The following is a 17,978-nucleotide window of genomic DNA, read 5'->3' on the forward strand; positions in this document are numbered from 1 at the left end:
AGACGAAGAGAAGAGACCCGCTGTCAAAAGTCAGCAAAGGCGCAACCCTAATCCCACATTTAGACCAATCCGTTTAATGTATGTTTATAGTCTATATGGACGGTTAATGTTCCAGTATTCCTCTGGCCTCTTTGTTGACACACGATGACAAGCGGCCTACAACGTTAACATAATTTAAAACATTAAGATTTTATGTAATACGAAGTTTTTTTCTTTTGTTCCGAGCCTGAAGGGCTTCAAACATTGGGGAAGAAGCAAAGTCCCTACCGCCCTGTTGTAAGCCTATGATTATACAAAAAGTTACCCTTTGGGATTTATAGGCCTATTTATTTATTTATGTGATTGGTGATTTACACCGTTCTGAAGAACGAACTGATATTCATTCATCATACAACGACGGATGGAAAGTGGACAGAGCCCAGGGGAAGCCCATGACCATCCAGGTGTTGCTGCCAGACCGGAGAGTAAGTCAACATAAGCTGGACTTAAACTCACATTGGCGAGAAGCTCCTGGATCACTGTGCTGTAAGAAAACAATAACCATTAGACCACTGAGGTCCCCACGTTCCTAGACATACAAACAACAGTAGTAAAGCAAACTTTTACGTAGATAAAGTAGAAAGATGCAGAGACGATGTCACATCAGACATGAGGAGTGTGGTGGATAGGTTATGCATTGAAGGGTATATTATATTACCTCCAAACACTGAAGAGCCCAAGAACCAAATAGCCGAACATGACTGCCGCCATGTATCTGAATCTCTTCTGTGTTTAGTGTTCCATTATTTGCTGACAAAAGTCGATAAAAATCGTAAATACAATGAATCAGAAAACCTCCCGATATTGTTATGAGTCAGTTTGACAGTTGCCTTTTCGTATAGCTGACCGTTCAGACTGTTTAACCCACAGTTGACGAAGATTCTACACACTTGACAATATGTCTTAATTACTTGTCAATGTTGCTAACGATGCTGTCATTGGATATTTAAAAGTTATTGGTATCTATATCAAAAGATTTAGGCTTCTTTCCACCGTAATGCTGGCCGCTGTCGTATGTGAAATATTCTTGAGAACAGCTTAAAACACCAATCAAACAAATAACTAAGTCAACTACCTCAACCAATCAGATTTAGTTTGTATATAATATAAAATAAGTATTTAATCTATACTTTTTTTTACAAATCTTAACGGCTCTTGTTTGTGTCTGTCTTTTTCCATTTCAAGTTGATTTTGGTTGTGTTCATACATTGTTATGTAGAAAACCACGACTGTTTCTGGTCCTAACACATTCTTGTCACAGCATGTATGGCTGCGATATTGCCTCTGTGGCGTTAAACCTCATTCATTCATTCAGTCAATGCAGATACATTATAACGACTAAACATCCTCACACACGAGAGGTACAACACCCTTCAGCGCGCAACAACCGGCTTACTATTGATGAAGCTGTTGATCCCCCACCCCCCCACTGTTGTCAAGCTTGTGTTTCATCAACAAGTTCCCTATTGCACTAGAAACCTAGAGTCTAGTTGTTTACACGTCGCCAGGTATACGACCTGATCCTAATTATGAAACCCTCGCAGCTATTCTTCATATCGCAACCAATATTGTTCAGGGGTTTCCACGGGGGTATGGTTAGCGTGCCAGTGCAGCACAATGACTCAAGGGCCTCTCACAAATGCGGTCGCTGTGTGTGTTTAAGTTCAGCTCATGCTGGTTTCCTCTCCGGTCGTACGTGGGAAGAATTTCTCACTTATACGATGGCGATCAGTTTCATGGGTGAAGCAAACCGGATACCACCGTCCTTTAGCCACTAACGATTATTTAGCTTACCGATTTTGCAAATGGAATAATGCACGCCACCCTTCATATAGACGGGGAATTATCAGCTTTCCGAATAATATTATAAAAAGTCTCAAGACCCTCAGGTGGTAAACTTACAGTCATGGTGTCGTGCATCTAGGCTCCAAAACAATCAACTACAAAGGGCATTCCAGGTCACTACTCGGAAGAATATTTGTAAAACCCGCCTCGAAGTCGGGATACCTGGGATCAAACCCGAGTCGGGTCATACCAAACACTAGTACTGGTAACGGTACTGCTGCTTTGCCTCAGAACTAGGAAGTTAGAGCAAGGAAAAGCGACGGATTGGCCCGGTGTCAGTATAATTTGACTTGGTCACGTCTAGTGTCTTCGGCACGATACCTCTGTGGCCGCAACACCTTGGACTGGCATGGACTCGCCGTGTCCCAAGAAGACACAGTATATGTACATGTGGACACATGACACACTAATGACTCTTCGTCGTCAAATGACTGAAAAATTGCTCGGTATTGCTCCTAAGTTGGGTTAACCGGAATTAGAGTTATTTATTTATTTGATTGGTGTTTTACGCCGTACTCAAGAATATTTCACTTATACCACGGCGGCCAGCATTATGGTGGGGGGAAACCGGGCACAGCCTGGGGGAAACCCACGACCATCCGCAGGTTGCTGGGAGAGCTTCCCACTTACGACAGGAGAGGAAGCCAGCATGTGCTGGACTTGAACTCACAGCGACCGCATTGGTGAGAGACTCCTGGGTTATTGCGCTGTGCTAGCGCGCTAACCAACTGAGCCCCGAACCGGAATTTACCTTTTTCAATGCAGATGGAAGTCCATCAATACTAAAAGCTCAATTATAATTTTTCGATTTCTTTTTTGAAAAAAAAAATTAGTAATTTACTTTTTTCTATTGATTTTTGTTATGTTGAACTTGATGATAACGCTTTTCTGGAGATGATTTCGAGAAATTCACTTCTCCAGGTTAAGTTAACAGATCTTGCTGAACTTATATTTGATTGCTTTTTGCCCTGAACCAAGCGTATACCTTACGAATGGGTTTCTTAGACCTAAATGCACGAAACAAGATCTCATTTTGAATTATAATAATCGACCAGTTTGTACGAACCTGAACTAACTTATCATTATACTTGGACTTCGATGGGTAGGCAACTGGTTTCAAATTGGATCCATGGAGCTGGAGGAGGACACCATCAATTCCGTATTCGGGTGCGTCTGCTGAAACCATGGTTGGCTTCTTTAGCTCTAACGCTAACACGGGTGAGTCTGTCAGTCGTTGTTTCACTTCTATCCTATGATGGCCCCACGACCAAGTTTGCGTGTGACTAGTGCCCTTTATTATGACATCGATTACAAGTTGCCTTTTTCACTGGACATTTGTTGCGCACACGTATCAGGTTGCAGCTTGTTCATTTTGGCTGTTGCTGTCTAGTAGATTGTTCAGTACCAGCCTGATGTTTCGACCTTTCACCCTGGCTTCGGTTAACTCTGCCACCTCTATGTCTGGCATGGACTATAGTTCTATTTCGAGGAGCGTGACCTACTTCGTTAGCGCTGTCCTGTGGAGCTTTGTTTTGACTTTTGACAGGTTCTGACAGGCGGGCAAAATCAATCGCTTTTGTTAGTGTTAGGTCAGATTTCATTTGAAGTTTCTGTGACGCTTGTTTGTCCAAAAACCCATTAACAATTCTGTCTCTAATAAATGAATTTCTGCTATCACCAAATTCGCAGTGTTCACTGAGCTCATATAGATTTCTGATGAATGATTCGACAGTCTCACCTTGACTGCATTGATGAAACTGTACTCGTTCAAACACCGTGTTTCTCTTCGGGATTGTTGAACTTTTGAAGAACCACTGCAAAGTCGAAAGACTTTTTTTCAAAGACGAAGGACTTGAATACATGTTCTGCCTGGGAACCCGATGCGTAGATCAGTCAGCTGACCTCCATGTCGCCATTATCTTGCCAGTACAGTTTCGAGGCGTGACGAAATCGCAGAAATCTCTCCATCATTCGCAATTTGTTGGGTGCTCGAAGACAAAGGGTTCTGGAGGATCGAATTTGGCGACGTAAATCTGACATTTCTGGCACCATGTCGAATGTCTATCCGTTAGGAACGACAGACTTCGCTGGTCAAATGAATTTGTTCCAATACCGCCATGACTCTATACTCTATTTCTCAACATACACTCAAACACAATTCTTACAGAATATCACATCACTTATGTGGAAAAATAACACCTTTTCCCACGTACCGCCGCAGAGCTGGAGTGAGTGAGTGCTTAGGTTTTAAGGTCGTACTTAACAATTTTTCATCTAATGAGCCCTTAGAGTAAATGCATGTGTAATATTGCAGGACGGATTACCACCGCCCTTTTATCTAGCGCTGCTTCACTGAGACGACTTACCGAAGTAAGTTACCAAGTAAGCGGTCTCACCCGAACCATTATACTGATACAGGCCAAGCAGTCGTTGCACTATCCCCTTAATGCTGAACACCAAACGAGGAAGCTACAAGAAGATCTTAGGTGTGACGCGACCCCTGGATCTACCGCCCCCCAAAGCGGACGCTCCATCAACTGAGCCATCGGGGCCGGTCAGCAAGAGCTGGGCCTGAACTCACAGATACCGCATTAGTGAGGGGCTCCTGCGTCATTGCGCCGCGCTGGCGTGCTAACTCCCTCGGCCACGGAGGCCCTCAGAATTCACGTTAATACTGCATGTGCTTTTGCTTCCGAAAAGTTTAATTGGTTTCCCTGTTGTTAACCATTTTGCCAACCAACTATGATTTCTGACTTATTTTTATACTTCATAGAGTGATTCTTGGCTTCCATTGGTCAGTACACAGTCACACAATACCCTCAAAACATGTTGTACAAATATTACTGGCTGAAGCAAAGCAACGCTCACAAAGATACATCTCTCGTTCACGAGGCAATAGCCAACCATCTCACACTCAAGCAAAGCAACGCATACAGCATTAGATCTCACGTTCACAAGGCAATAACAAAGGATCTCGCGCTAGTATCCAACTTTTTCTTAAAAAAAAAATCCTCAGTTGTGCAGCATTATTGGAAAAAGTTCTAGGTTACACAGTGTTTGCAAAGACGTAGGAGGCCTACATGTAAGCTACATATTTGATTGACAGAAATAACTGCCTGTGACACAATCTGCATTGAACACATTGCGTGCATGCTATGATATTTGATAATAAAATAGCCCTCATGTACCTTTCAGTGCTTATAATAATTTAATTATAATTATAATATTCTTATTGAGTTTACCATTTATATAAAGAAATCTACAGAACGACAAGAAAGACATTTGTATTGGCGCATATATGCTGCATTACTTTATGATATTGTGGTCCAGGGCTAGGAATATTGCGCTAAAGAAATACATAAAACGGGTCTATAAAGGCCAACATTAATATTAATACAAATCTAAGATATAGATGTTTTTCTAAAATAATAAAAATTAAAAAAAACTAACTAACTAACTAGCTAACTAGCTAAATAAATCAATATCAGATTCCAAGTTTTTATAAAATCTTTTGAAACAGGTTTATGTGGAAGCCGGACGAGGACACCTCGTCCCGCGCCACGCACAACACGAGGACGGAGCAAACCGCTCGAATGGTACCTCATCCGGCTTTCATAGGTTTCTCCTTAAGTTCATGTCCCCGAATGTGACAATGGACTAAGTGGGTGTAGTCATGACAGAAGTTGCATCATCGAAAAAGAGAAAAGCAATCAAAGCACTCTTGCACGTCAAAGCACTTGTTGCTGTGGAGATTTTAGTAACATTTCAACAATTCCTTTTACCCAACGATCACGTACTTTTATGCCACTGCAGTTACCTCCCTTTGTGTGCCTCTGACTTCTGATTGTTTGGACAGTAAAGAATCGGACAATGGCTGGATGTGCCATCGACGTAAAAATTCAGTAGTTTGAAGTACCAACTGAGCAGGTACACTTTTTTCGCTACAATGAAACATATGCTTCACACTCGTTGAGCCTCACCTCTCTGGATCTGACAATTCTGTTGTCCAATACCACAACATGGACCATCTGCATATCTCAAGTGTTTGCTGTCAAGAGTACATGCGTATGCCATGTGAAGTACTAAATATTGTATATGCTGGTTACGCAACTGGCTCCATATATTTTTTTGACACTGGCGCCATCAAAACAATACAAAAGCCAATATAAGGTACTTCACTGTCGCCGGGTGACATCTGCTCGTCTATCTGTTTCACCGATAGTTTATTCGTTTCCTGCCCATCGTCAATAATATGACACTTCACTAAAAACCTGTATGCATTGTACAATTCAAGTCGGTTTGAGATGTTTCTGTTTCTGTGGTTTTGTGCTGATTGACGTAAATGCGTGATTTGGTGAGTTATCTTTTATAGTCTCAAGGTTATATGAGGCTAAATATAATTAAAGACGTAGAGCGTTGAGAGTAAGACCAAAGCAGCGACGACAGTGTGATAGCTAGTCGTCACACGTAACCGGTGAAATACGGCCATTTGTTAATTTACCTAACTGTTCATTTAAATGGATAAATAGTAGCAATTTACACGACCCCTAGCACAATGGCTTAATATATATGCAATGATGTTATTAGGCGTCACTGGACTATAATTACTCCAAATGCTGTGTTGTCATTACATTTAACACACAATCACATTAAAAATGTATTGTATACCAAGGTCTTCGTCCATTAATGTGTCCGTTTTTTAACGAGTTCACAACAGAACTCATATGAATTTCCTATTTATCATAACGGATCCTATATTCCTGTTTGAACTTTGACTAATGTATTTCACCTGATATTCACGTCCATCCATATCACAATGTATGCTATTTACCTGTCATTGGTTTTCAATGTAATATTCAAAGAATGTCTCCAAAGAGTGAGGCCAAGTAACTCTAAGTGAATTGAAGATTTATTTCGTTGGCTGTGTTGATTTGGCAAATGTTTTAGAATAAACAGTTGTCTGTATGTTTCCTCTGTTGGACAACGTCGCCGGCAAAGTTGCCATTGAGTATTCAAAGACGATGAGGGTATACCAGATTCTATAGATCCTGTAGATTTTTAAATTATATTTACAAAACATAGCTTAAACGTGGCTTTATTTTTTTAGGTGGTTAAAAAAATGTGTTTTCTTTTGGTTTTATTTCAGAAGTTGCCATTTCCATGTCAAAAACCTGTAGTAATTTCTCTTTGAGAGTTGAGTCACTAGCGGTTATCCATTTCCTACAGGATTACAAATCTTCTCTCTACTCTTGGTTTCTCATCTTGTACGTAGAAACCAGTAGCAACAACAGTGTGATAGTTGGCAAATGGTGAAATGAACATAACCAGCGAAAACCGGTTTATTGTCAGTTTACCTCAGGCATTTAGGGTGTTATTCCAACTGTTCATGTAAATGCTTAAATAATAGCAGCCTCTCCTTCCGTTAGCAGCAGGACTCCAGTAGGAGACCAAGTAGTATCAATGAGGTGCCCTAATTGGCAAATAACAGGCAAATATATTCTCGATGAGAATATTATATTTCTGAGTGTCTACTGTGTGATGTCATCCACTTCGTCATCAAACCTGCATTTTCTTATACAATTATATGTTGTAAAATACAATTTTCTGGATGATTTATTTATTTATTTATTTGATTGGTGTTTTACGCCGTACTCAAGAATATTTCACTTATACCACGCCGGCCAGCATTATGGTGGGAGGAAACCGGGCACAGTCCGTGGGGAAACCCACAACCATCCGCAGGTTGCTGGGAGAGCTTCCCACGTACGGCCGGAGAGGAAGCCAGCATGAACTGGACTTGAACTCACAGCAACCGCATTTGTGAGATGCTCCTGGGTCATTGCGCTGCTCACCAACTGAGCCACGGAGGCCTCTTTTCTGCATGACATATTTTATATATGATTTTGAATTTTAGCTGAAGTTTGTGCTATTTTAGATGGCCTTAAAATGTCTTGCCTGTTTTGATTGATTTTGGATGTTCTCATTACCGCAACGAAATCGGATTTGAACAATGTTCTCACCGCTGTATGGCAGCAATATTGCAGTAGTCACATTAAATCATAATCTTTCATTCACTCGTTAATTCACAGAACAGTGTTATTGCGGTGGGATATTATAATATAACGATCAGCGCTTTATTCAGCAGTAGCTGTTCTCCTTCAATCTACTATCACCATCAAAATAGTATATAGAGAGTGACATTGCTACTTGGGCATTCACTTTCCATATCTATTGGTATATAGCACAGAACAGCACAGAAATGTATGAATACTAAACCAAGCCCATTCATTAGCCGTTTCTTCTGGTTTTACTTATCAAGTACGTTAATGTCTGATATCATCAGCTCCGCAGTGCATCTCTATGGTCGGTTAGCTCTGATCTGCTGCAGAAGGCATATGCGTATTGTGTACCGACTGAGTAAGACAGCGAGCTAATGACCCTTTTGTTTAACGGTGCTAACTTTATCTTTGAAGGATGCAAACAATTTCAAGTATTTCAGCTCGTATCTTGTACATGTGCGTTTACTATACGTGTAAGACTCATCTTGAGTAAGTTGATACGGATATTGAGTGATAATTAGTTTCCTCTTTTTTCATTGTCTTTATAAAGTGCATACATATTTGAACTCCTGACTTGACACAGATGACATTTGGGAATGTTTGTAAAGAATATTTAGTATGAACTGGACAGTGGTAAGTTTCATTCACTTTAAGTCTAGTTGTTGATACATTTGTAGTATGTATTATTTATCTATTTATTTCATTGCTGTTTTACGCCTTACTCAAGAATATTTCACTTATACGACATCGGCCAGCATTATGGTGGGAGGAAACTAGTCATAGCGCGGGGGGAACTCACGACCATCCGAAGGTTGATGACAGGCCTGCAATATGTATATTAAGCTAATATCACTTTAACCTTTGAACAGGTGTCGTTGATTCCCTGACAATGCTTGTTAGACAAGTTTAGCTCAGTTCTCAATGTTATGTAGAGGATACAAAAAAGCACTATATGTATACTTAAGTAAGTTTTAATGATTAAAACTTCGGGAAAAATTAACCTTTGCTGTCGGTTCGGTTTGTCGGTGAGCAATTTAAGAACAATTTATTTTGGCCACTTGCATGCATCGAAGTGGCAGCTTAAATATAGAAGATTATACAGTACATTTATTTATCTCAGTCGTGTTTTTTTTTTTAAATTCCGAACGCTCGTCTATAAATGCTTAAAATAATAGCCACGCATACGTTCCCTATATTACAATGGCTTGAGAAGAATTAACTAAGATGTGGAGTGACATGTGTTCTCATGTGTGATGTATACCTGTGCATATGATGACGTGAAGCTTACAACAGGTGAAGTCAAAGCAAAAGATGTTCAACAATGGTATAACTGTACAAGCGTGTGTACAACAGTACACACTGATAAATGTGATGACAGTGCAGATTAACTCATTTATGCCGGTACGTGGGAAGGTCTGGCATCTACCTACGTATGGTCACGAGCTATACATGATCTCGTCACGACATCCCTAAAATATACTGTCGAACTGGCGTTAAGCCATAATCATACGTTGACTTTCACTTATTTATTTATTTGTTTATTTTATCGGTGTTTCCCTCTCCAACCGTACGTGAAAAGGTCTGTCAACAACCTGCGGATGGTCGTGGGTTTCCCCCTGAGCTCTGCCCGGTTTCCTCACACTATAATGCTGGCCGCCGTCGTATAAGTGAAATATTCTTGAGTACAGCGTAAAACACCAATGAAATAAATAAATAAATAAATAAATAAATAAATATTGGTGTTTCATTCAAGAAGATCATTAATTTTTAGTTGCAATCATGTAGTTGGTCATGTAGAAATTGGTCAATTAATATTCCACGATGGGTGGGCAAAATAGATGTGTGTAAGACCACAGTGTGGTTAAGCTGTATTGTTAACAGTAAAACTGATACAAGTGCCAAATATCATCATCTGTACTTAGTTCACATGTACGGGTTCTACTGTTTATTTATTTGTTTCACTGGTGTTTTACGCCGTACTCAAGAATATTTCATTTATACCACGGCGGCCAACATGGTGAGAGGAAATCGGGCAGAGCCCGGGGGAAACGCACGCCCATCCGCAGGTTTCCGTCAGACTTTCCCACGTACGGCCGGAGAGGAAGCAGCTGGACTTGAACTCACAGCGACCGCATTGGTGAAAGGCTCATGGGTCATTACGCTGCGCTAGCGCGCTAACCAACTGAGCCACGAAGGCCCAACTATACGGATTCTACAGCTCTGAGTACCTGTCACATGACCATTCGCGCATGCCCATGTCGCCTTGAGCTATGTGCACTTGACACGTGTATCTGTTCTATCTGTTAGAGTTGACATATTATCTGATGTATCGGTTCAGGGTTAAAGAGGGCGGAAAATTGTAATAATTAACGCATGCTTGTCAAGCAGGTAGAATGCAAAATGTGTACATCAAATACACCATCAACAAGACCGACTTAAGTACAATAACAAATGACTAAAATACTTTTTGAAATTAACAGAAACAACAGTGTCAAGGTGAGGGCTGCACAATAGGATGGTGCTGAGATAATGACCGCGTTATATTTTTATATGTATTATTTTTCGCTTACCTGTTAAGGACAGTGGTTATTTTTGTATTCTTTCTTTTTATCATACACCTAACATTCCCAATTTATTTGTGAGCGGTTGGAGATCAGCCATGTGGAGTAAACACTCACCGTGATAACAATATATTGTAGTCTCGAAGTCGGGAGACCCCTGGATCAAACACAAGATTTGGTACTTGTTGCTGCCTCGTTTGGCGTGCAGCACTTAGAGGTTATAGAGCAAGGTAACAGGACTGGCTGACTAGGTGTCAGCATAATGTGACTGGATGGGGTTGTGTCATGTCTGGTGTCTTTGGCATCATACTTCAGTCGGGGCAGCACTTTGGTGGCATGATCTCGCCCTGCTACAACAAGTATAGTGTATGTACACACACCTTGTCGTCATATGACTGAAAATTTGAGAAGTACCACGTAAAACAACAAGCATACGTGTATACATAGATACATACAATGTCTTGAATCATGTTTTGTCATGCATACTGTGGCTGAAGCAGAATTAAAGCATTGAAACGCCATCGTTTGACACACGGCTCCGCATGTATATGTAAGGGAGATGTCCACATAGTCGGATTTGTTTTGGTAGAATGCACACTTGATGCCAACGGTAACTCAGGAAAGCGTAAAAAGTAAAAATTTAAATCCCTTATTTAGGTTTCATAAGGATTTAAAGAAATCAAAGAAAACGAGAGGCTATTGATGCCAAACGTGTCACTTAAATATTGACAATGTCAATTGGGTACTTAATAAGAAACAACAACAACTGATAAAGGACTAGTTAAGGCTCAACTCAGATTTTTTTTCTGAAAAATCTTCCATGCCACATAGAACACCCCAAAATCACGATCAGTCCAGCAATGGAAAATATGAGATTCGTGTAGAAGTACCGAATGTGGCATGTATAAACTACACGGCATTGGGGATAGTTAACCGTTACATTTCCTCGATTTCTTACAATATGAAAGAGCGTTGCCGTGATTTAATATTTCTACGAGAGTATAAATTTTCTTGTATGAAACGTCCTGTCAAACGTCTGTTATAACGCACCGACAGAAAATATTTAGCATGCATAACATGTTGTTTTCAATCTCCCATAAATAAATTCATTCATGAATCCTTCAGCGCTGCATTAGATGCTTTTAAATCTAATTGCTTGGTTAATACCTTGCAATCCTTTAATATATATGAACATACAAACATATAAAAATGTATACAAGATACTTAATATGGGAAACTTGTTATTTTTAGTCTCCCAGAAATGCATTCATTCGTAAATCTTTCACCACTGCATTAAATGCTTTTAAATAGTTCGTAGTCTTCATAGTTTATAGTTTTGCAATCTTTCGCTGTTAATGGACACACAAACATATAAAATACAGGAGGTTATAGCTGTGGGCAATGAATTCGTAATGCAAGTGGTATGGCAGAAAAAGCTTGTCTGTTTTCAGAATTACGTCGCTTTCAGATCTCTTTCCAGTCATTCATTGTACGGTTAGTTAGCCAGTGACAATACGTCATTTACTGCACAGTTTAAAGGGGCTCTCACACGGAGCCGAGTTTTGCCGATTTTTAGTGCCGAGTGCGCCACGTGTTTAATTCGTGAAATGTCGGGGCGACGCGGGCGTTGTCAGTGAAAGGTCATGAATTTATCCTTGGAAGGTCGTGCTGATCTGGCTCACTCCTGGTGAGTCGGATTTTTTTTTTGGAACAAGTTGAAAATTTGGATTACTCGTGCTAAGTCGTAAATGTATCGCGGTATAGTTGTAGAGCAGTTGTTGTACTCGGCACTCTATCGTACAAGTCATGCTGCAGTCCTACTGTTGTCGTAGTACAGTCGTATAGTCGAAATCGTTTCTCGATCGGGGGAAGCTCGTGTTAGACTCGCACGTTAGTTTTAGAACAATCGTGACATTGGCGTAGTAAAGTCGTACCACTTCTGTATACTCGTTGAACACTCGTGGATTAGTCGTACAATACTCGTGTGTCTGTCGTAGAATCTCTTTATCACGTGATTATTGTCTAATATCGTTGAGAAATCCTGCTTCTCGTGGAGCAGTCGCACAGGCCGCGCCTCTGCTCTACAACACTCTTACTTCAATCTGTTCTGGTCGTACGAGACACAGTCAACAGTTTTTAACGATGTCCAAAAGACGCAAGGTATTTCTAGGTGAATGGATGAAATCAGTTTCCAAATGGTGTACCACACCAGTTTATATATATGTTAACACTGTTTTTATATTATCGATACACTGCCGATTAAAAAAGGCACATTACGATTTTGAACGTTCTTAATGAATACATTTTCTTCTGTTTGCAGATATTTGGATTGAAAAGATGAAGCTGATCTGGACACTGATGATTTGGTCCTGTGTCACAACACAAGTATCGGGTGAGTATATGATAATGCAGTCTGAGCGATTCAAGTGTGCTAAGTATATAATAATGCAGTTTGAGCAATTCAAGTGTAGTGAGTATATAATAATGCAATCTGAGAGATTCAAATGTAATAAGCATATAATAATTCAATATGAGAGATTCATGTGTAGTGAGTTCATAATGATGGAGGCTGAGCAATTCATTTGTAGTGAGCACATAATAATGCAGTTTGAGCGATTCATATGTAGTGAGTATATAATGATGTAGTCGGAGCCATTCAAGTGTAGGGAGTACATAATAATGTAATCTGAGCGATTAAAATGTAGTGAGTATACAATAATGCAGTCTGAGCGATTCACCTGTTGTGAATATATAATAACGGTATATAATAATGCAGTCTGGTCGATTCAGATGTAGTGAGTATGTAATGATGCAGTCTTAGCGATTCAAATATAGTGAGTATATAATAATGCAATCTGAGCGATTTATGTGGTTGGTATGTAATGTAATCTGAGCGATTCATGTGTATTGATTTATTGATTTATTGATTTATTTATTTATTTGATTGGTGTTTTACGCCGTACTCAAGAATATTTCACTTATACAACGGCGGCCAGCATTATGGTGGGTGGAAACCGGGCAGAGCCTGGAGGAAACCCACGACCATTCGCAGGTTGCTGCAAGACCTTCCCACGTACGATCGGAGAGGAAGCCAGCATGAGCAATGGTGAGAGACTAGCAAAATGAACCACGGAGGCCCCCATGTGTATTGAGTACAGCATATAATAATGCATTCTGAGCGATTCATATGTATTAAGTGCGGTATATAATAATGCAGTCTGAGCGATTCAAGTGTAGTGAGTATATAATGATGTAGTCGGAGTGATTCAAGTGCAGTGAGTATATAATAATGCCATCTGAGCGATTCAAATGTAGTAAGCATATAATACTGCTGTCTGGGCGATTCAAGTGTAGTGAGTATATAATGATGTAGTCGGAGTGATTCAAGTGCAGTTAGTATTTAATGATGCTGTCTGAGCGATTCAAGTGTAGTGAGTATAATAATTCAGTCTGAGCCATTCAAGTGTGGGTCCAAACATGCCTTTTCATGAACAATATATATGAATAATGAATGCCTTAATCCTGTCATTATTATGTCAAATGCTACAACCAGACCAGCAAAAACCACAAAAGCATGCAAAAAACAAACAGCCAACAAAAACACCACCAGCAACAAAAAAGATTAGATTAAATGCTGCACGGGATACACACGAGTCTATGTCTTCAGATAAAGTACTCCTTTATCTCACACATGATGTATGTATATTTAATTCATGCAACATTCATTGCCCCTGCTCACGACAGTTGCCTCAGAGCTTTCTTCATGCAGTGATGCTCACGATTTTGAAGGTGGCAAATTCAAGGTGAAAATAACTGGTTCACCAAAACATGTAGAACAGATTTTTGTTTACTGTAACTTAGGGTCTGTTTACTCTGATGCTTCTGTACTGGAACTAAATTTTCTTTTATGTTAAATGTGTGTGTTTTGTTTTTAAGTCACCTACTTTTTGTTTTGAAATAGATAAAATATGTTTTTTCTTTGTTGGTTTTTCTTGCAGTTGGAAAACCGGATCCGAATGCCATACAGGTAAATTCGTTATCATTTGATACAAACTGTAGTATGCCACATGCGTGTCGTATCTTTTCTGCACAAGAATTAGATGTTCGCTCCTTTAATGTCCTGCTCTCCTTCGATTTATATGATTTCTGTATCAATATACCTGTACGAAAACCGGTTATTTACCAACTCGTCACTACTTAAATGTGTTCATTTAAGCGTTGATTAATTTCTTTCTTTATCAAGCTTCAACCTCATTATTTCCACCCGATTACCCAATGGTAATTCTACAAGTGTATGAACGTATGCAATTACCGTGCTTGAATGACACCTTCCGCTCATTTGACTATTTAAGATTAATCCAGATTAATTCTATTTCTTTTCAGACGTAGACTTTTCGGGTGTAAAATTTTGACGTCTTGGTAAAACTTACGCCATCACCTGCCATCGTCTTATTTATTTAATTGATCTGTGTTTTACGCACTATTCAAAAATATTCCACTTATACGACGGCGGCCGGCACAATGGTGGGAGTAATCCTGGTAGAGCCCCACGACCATCCGCACGTTGTTGACAGACCTTCCCACGCATTGCGGTAACAAAGCTCCTGGGTCTTTGTAACAAAAGGCTGTAACTCAGTAAATCAAACCTAACTGTCATGACACATATAATGTAGAAATGCTATGGCGCAGAATGGTTTCGCCATCAACAGGCCAACGCGGTCAAACGCCCTCAACTTAGGAACACTCCTCACCAAAGCCCGCATATCCAGTCACAACTTCTGCACGACTGTTTTTCATGTTATTATTTCAGAAAACATTCTCACATTCATGCCGGATATTCACGAAGTTGGTGAAATTCTGTATAAAAGTGTATAAAGGCCAGTTTATTGCGGCTTTGCATTTGTTGGCCGTGCTTTTGCGTATATAGTATATGATCATCGACATCTGCTATGAATGCACACCGCAAGTATATACATCAGTAAATCAAGGCTGCACTCAACCATTTCGGTGGCCTAATGGTTGGAGCATCTGCCTCGAAGTCGGAGAATAAAATCAGTCCTTTATTCCGCCTCATGATATTGTTTTCTAATTATGAGGTAATTGTTTTGCACATCTAGGTGAAATATTAGAAAATCTTCTTTAAGATGCATTACGCAACCTATTTAACTGTACCAGTCGTGGTACCAGTCGTGACATATTATACACTGAAACTGGTAGACATGAGTTCAGGTTCTTTCATAAAATGTTTTATAACATACCTCAAAATTAAATATTGTTTAAAAAATCGGGTCGGGTCATACCGGAAATGATACTTGTTGTTGCCTCGCTTGGCGCGGGGTGTCATGTCTGGTGTCATCGGTACGATGCTTCAGTAGCGGCAGCACTGGGACTGTCATATACAAGGAGACACAGTATATTTACACATCCCACAAGACTCCTCGTCGTCGTATGAGTGAAAACTGGTAAGTACGATGTTAAAACCCAAGCATGCATATATATGTCAAATAAAGTTTATACTTTGATATAGTCAAACAGTACATGCTTACTAATTCTTCCATTGTTATAAATGCTCATTTCAGCTGGGATCGACGTGTATAAATGGTTACGAGAAAGTTACAAACAGCACCATGTGTGCCAGGGATAGTTTGACTTACATCAAAGGCAGCTCAGGTGTACGCCGCAAAGACATCGCCAGAATCCTTGAGTTACATAATTACCACAGGGCGCGAGTCGTTCCCACGGCAACAAACATGATGAAAATGGTAAACATATTTCAGAGTGCCCATATGCATGCTGGCAAGCCTGTATATTCATTATTTAAGGGCGATAATGAGGATAATGTCCGAAAATATAGTATTTATATATACATTAATGTATGTGCAGAGTGTTGTATATTTTCATGAGTTTCAGTCCCCAGGTGTCTGCAGAACGTCTAATAATTTCTGGTCGCATTGAATCGTCTTTTTCAGGACGCTTTAAAACGTGACGTGCATACTGCCTCATTGTATGTATCCATTATGTGTGTTGAGAAGTAGTTTGTGTAAGTTTAATATAATGTAGTTCGTTTGTCAATATGCTAAATGCAAATTCTTGTTCAAGTCAAAGCATATACCTGAAATCATCACAATAAATCGAAATACTTATGCCCAGTTTTATTTATCACCAGTACTGGGACGACGAACTTGCGAAAATTGCTGAAAAATGGGCCAAACAGTGCGTTGTTGGACACGAAAGCTCTCTGGAGATGAGCAGATATATACCGGGTATAAATATTAAATATTTTAATACCAAGAATATTTTATGTCTAGTCAAAGGCATGCCATGGATTACAACTTGAATATTTTGTGTCTAGTCAAAGGCATGCCATGGATTACAACTTGAATTTTTTGTGTCTAGTCAAAGGCATGCCATGGATTACAACCTGAATATTTTGTGTCTAGTCAAAGGCATGCCATGGATTAAAACTTGATTTATTTATTTAGCCCAGCGTTTCAGTGCACGTGTAGAGCACCTTTGTCAAGCATATTACATTGACTTGATTCATCACCAACTTCTAAAGAATGTCAAATGTTAATTTAAGTTTCAGTTATAGCAAAAGTCAAATGTCCATGACATCAGCAGTGAGTGACTTATTACACATTATTACGTTATCGTTGCCATGTTTTACCTTCTGCAGCATGAAGACAACACGCGAAGAATAAATAATTAAACTGCCTGAATCAGAAAATGTTGACAGTTTTCTCTTATGCCTTACTTTGTATATGTATTTGAGATAAATTTTTCAGGTTCTCTAAAATGGCAGGATTTCACTGGTTACGTGTGACCGTTTGCCATTTGCCAACTTTCACACTGTCGTCACTAGTCTAGTTTTACTCTATTTGCTGATGAATTATTTCCTTGGTAGGTCATACGTCCATTTTCTCAAACGTGCACATTAAAAATAGAAAAAAAGATGTATATCTGAAATTTTTTTACCCTTCAGCTTACGGAATGTACCCTGGACAAAACGGAGCGTTCGGTTATGCTAGCTGGGATGGGGCTGTAGAAGGCTGGTACCAAGAGGTTAACAAGTATAGGTACGGGCAAGACCCCGCCAAATACTTGGGACCTGAAGGCTGGAGGGAAATAGGCCACTATACACAGGTGGGTACGTGGTCATCGCTGTGCTTACAGAAAGAAAGTCTTCAACCAGTACAAGATGTGATGTACACATTTGTACGTCACGCGTGATAAATTTCGTCGGTAACATGCTAATGGTCAGTGGTTTAACACTGACACTCGAATATCCTCCAACCGTGAGATCGTATTTTGAAGAAAAAAATGCTTGAATGACGTTAGGCACCAATCAAAATAAATTAATATCAATGGGATCAATGGCAACTAATGTACCAGTTGACAACTTGTTAAAGCTGAAATAAGGATTGGCCAGCACTAGATGATTTTACATGCATCACGATGGTTTGTGTACTTTTAC

At 39.8% G+C, this 17,978-nt stretch overlaps 1 protein-coding gene across 1 annotated transcript; it reads left to right on the forward strand.

The window, feature by feature from the left end:
- The first annotated feature begins 3,068 nt into the window (after nucleotides 1–3,068).
- LOC135461479 (venom allergen 5-like) lies at nucleotides 3,069–17,734 on the forward strand. The gene is made up of 6 exons (XM_064738604.1): nucleotides 3,069–3,102; nucleotides 12,825–12,896; nucleotides 14,503–14,531; nucleotides 16,084–16,266; nucleotides 16,671–16,767; nucleotides 17,487–17,734. Exons 1-6 carry the CDS (start codon nucleotides 3,069–3,071, stop codon nucleotides 17,732–17,734), a joined length of 663 nt encoding a protein of 220 aa, XP_064594674.1.
- The last annotated feature ends 244 nt before the right edge of the window (nucleotides 17,735–17,978 follow it).

The sequence above is a fragment of the Liolophura sinensis genome, chromosome 1 (assembly GCF_032854445.1).
Source record: "Liolophura sinensis isolate JHLJ2023 chromosome 1, CUHK_Ljap_v2, whole genome shotgun sequence".
In the NCBI taxonomy this organism is placed as follows: domain Eukaryota; kingdom Metazoa; phylum Mollusca; class Polyplacophora; order Chitonida; family Chitonidae; genus Liolophura; species Liolophura sinensis.